The sequence below is a fragment of the Condylura cristata genome, unplaced genomic scaffold (assembly GCF_000260355.1).
Source record: "Condylura cristata isolate star-nosed mole 26May11 unplaced genomic scaffold, ConCri1.0 scaffold00042, whole genome shotgun sequence".
NCBI lineage: Eukaryota > Metazoa > Chordata > Mammalia > Eulipotyphla > Talpidae > Condylura > Condylura cristata.
The window spans coordinates 6,206,547-6,207,948 of record NW_004567143.1 but is presented as its reverse complement, the minus strand read 5'-3'; the positions used below and the strand labels follow the sequence as shown (position 1 = coordinate 6,207,948).

General features: G+C 71.0%; 1 protein-coding gene across 1 annotated transcript in view; it reads left to right on the top strand.

Moving 5' to 3' along the window:
* Positions 1 to 1,396, top strand: part of ESYT2 (extended synaptotagmin-like protein 2) — a 25,308-nt gene extending 23,912 nt beyond the window's left edge. The window contains 2 exon segments of the mRNA XM_012733893.1: positions 63 to 194; positions 988 to 1,396. Coding sequence (XP_012589347.1) covers positions 63 to 194; positions 988 to 1,219 — 364 coding nt within the window. The 3' untranslated portion in view covers positions 1,220 to 1,396.
* The last annotated feature ends 6 nt before the right edge of the window (positions 1,397 to 1,402 follow it).

Genomic DNA, 1,402 nt, shown 5'->3' with positions numbered 1-1,402 from the left:
TGCGCCGGCTCTCGGGCCAGCGGGGCCTGCGCGGGCCCTGACGCCCCGCTCTGCGCGCTCAGGAACCTCATCGCCTTCTCAGAGGACGGCTCCGACCCCTACGTCCGCCTGTACCTGCTGCCGGACAAGCGGCGCTCGGGAAGGAGGAAAACCCACGTCTCCAAGAAAACCCTGAACCCCGTGTTTGACCAGAGGTGGGTGCTGGGTACGGAGTGGCCGCCCCTGGGCCGCCAGGCCCCACCGCCCGGAGCAGCTCCGGGGGCGCCGCGCCTGGTTGTGGCGGGGTGGTCAGGCGCAGGAAGCCTTCGATCTGTGTTTCTCGAGGACAGCCTCCTGGCGTCTCGCGGCCAGCGCCGCCGGGGAGCCTCGTGTGCAGACAGGGCGTCGCGGCGGGGGCTGGGTGCCTCCGCCTCGCCCGGGTCGGGAGCCCTGTCCACACTCTCACCCCGGCTCTTGGGGGGCCTGGGGGCGCTGGAGCCCAGTCCTCGGGCTGAGCGCCCGTGCCCGGGGGACCCTCCGTCTGTCAGCTCCGCCCCGGTCACCTCGTTTCCCCGAGCCAGGAACGAGGCTGCCCCCGGCCCGTGTAGTCACTTGGCCGCAGCCTCTGTGGGCCGGGGCACGGGGGCTCCGGGCTGCTCGCTCACGGGGCGGAGGCCCGTTGCCCAGTGGCCAGCCCGGAGGACGCGCATCCCTGGGCAGCCCCGTGTGCGCCGTGACGGCGCTGGGAGACAGGCGCCCAGCCCGTGCCCAGAGCCACGTGCCCCTGCCGCGCAGGCGAGCCCCGAGGGCCCTCGCAGGGGCCTCCGTGTGTCGGGCAGGAGAAACGCGTCCTGCGGCCACGCCGTGCGTCCTCGGGAAAGGCCACACCTGGACGTCTCCGGGACTCAGTTTTACTGAAAATCACGAGCAGAAATGTCGTGTTTTGGGCGTAATAAAAAGCAGCAGATTTCGGAGCCATCTGAGAAAGGTCCTCGCTGCCCTTTTCAGCTTTGACTTCAGCGTCTCGCTGCCCGAGGTACAGAGGAGGACGCTGGACGTGGCCGTGAAGAACAGCGGCGGCTTCCTGTCCAAAGACAAAGGGCTTCTCGGCAAAGTCAGTGTGGAGCCCCGGGCTGCCCGCCGCGCAGGCCCGAGTCTGGGTGGGGGCCAGGCCCGAGGCTGTCCGGGGCGCGGTGGGCAGCGAGGGCCTTCCGTTTGTCTCTACTCGGTGCCACCCTGAGGGCAGCTCCGTGGGCGCCCCGCGCCCCCGCTGCCTTTCCTGCGCCCGCATCCGCATGTCTGGTGCGTGTTCGCGAGTGTGAACTCGCGCGGGAGCATGTTCGCTCCGGTGCACACGGCGCGCCCGGGACAGGCTGCTGCAGACCACAGGGGCTCGGCCACGGCCCTGCCCCGCGCCCCGTCG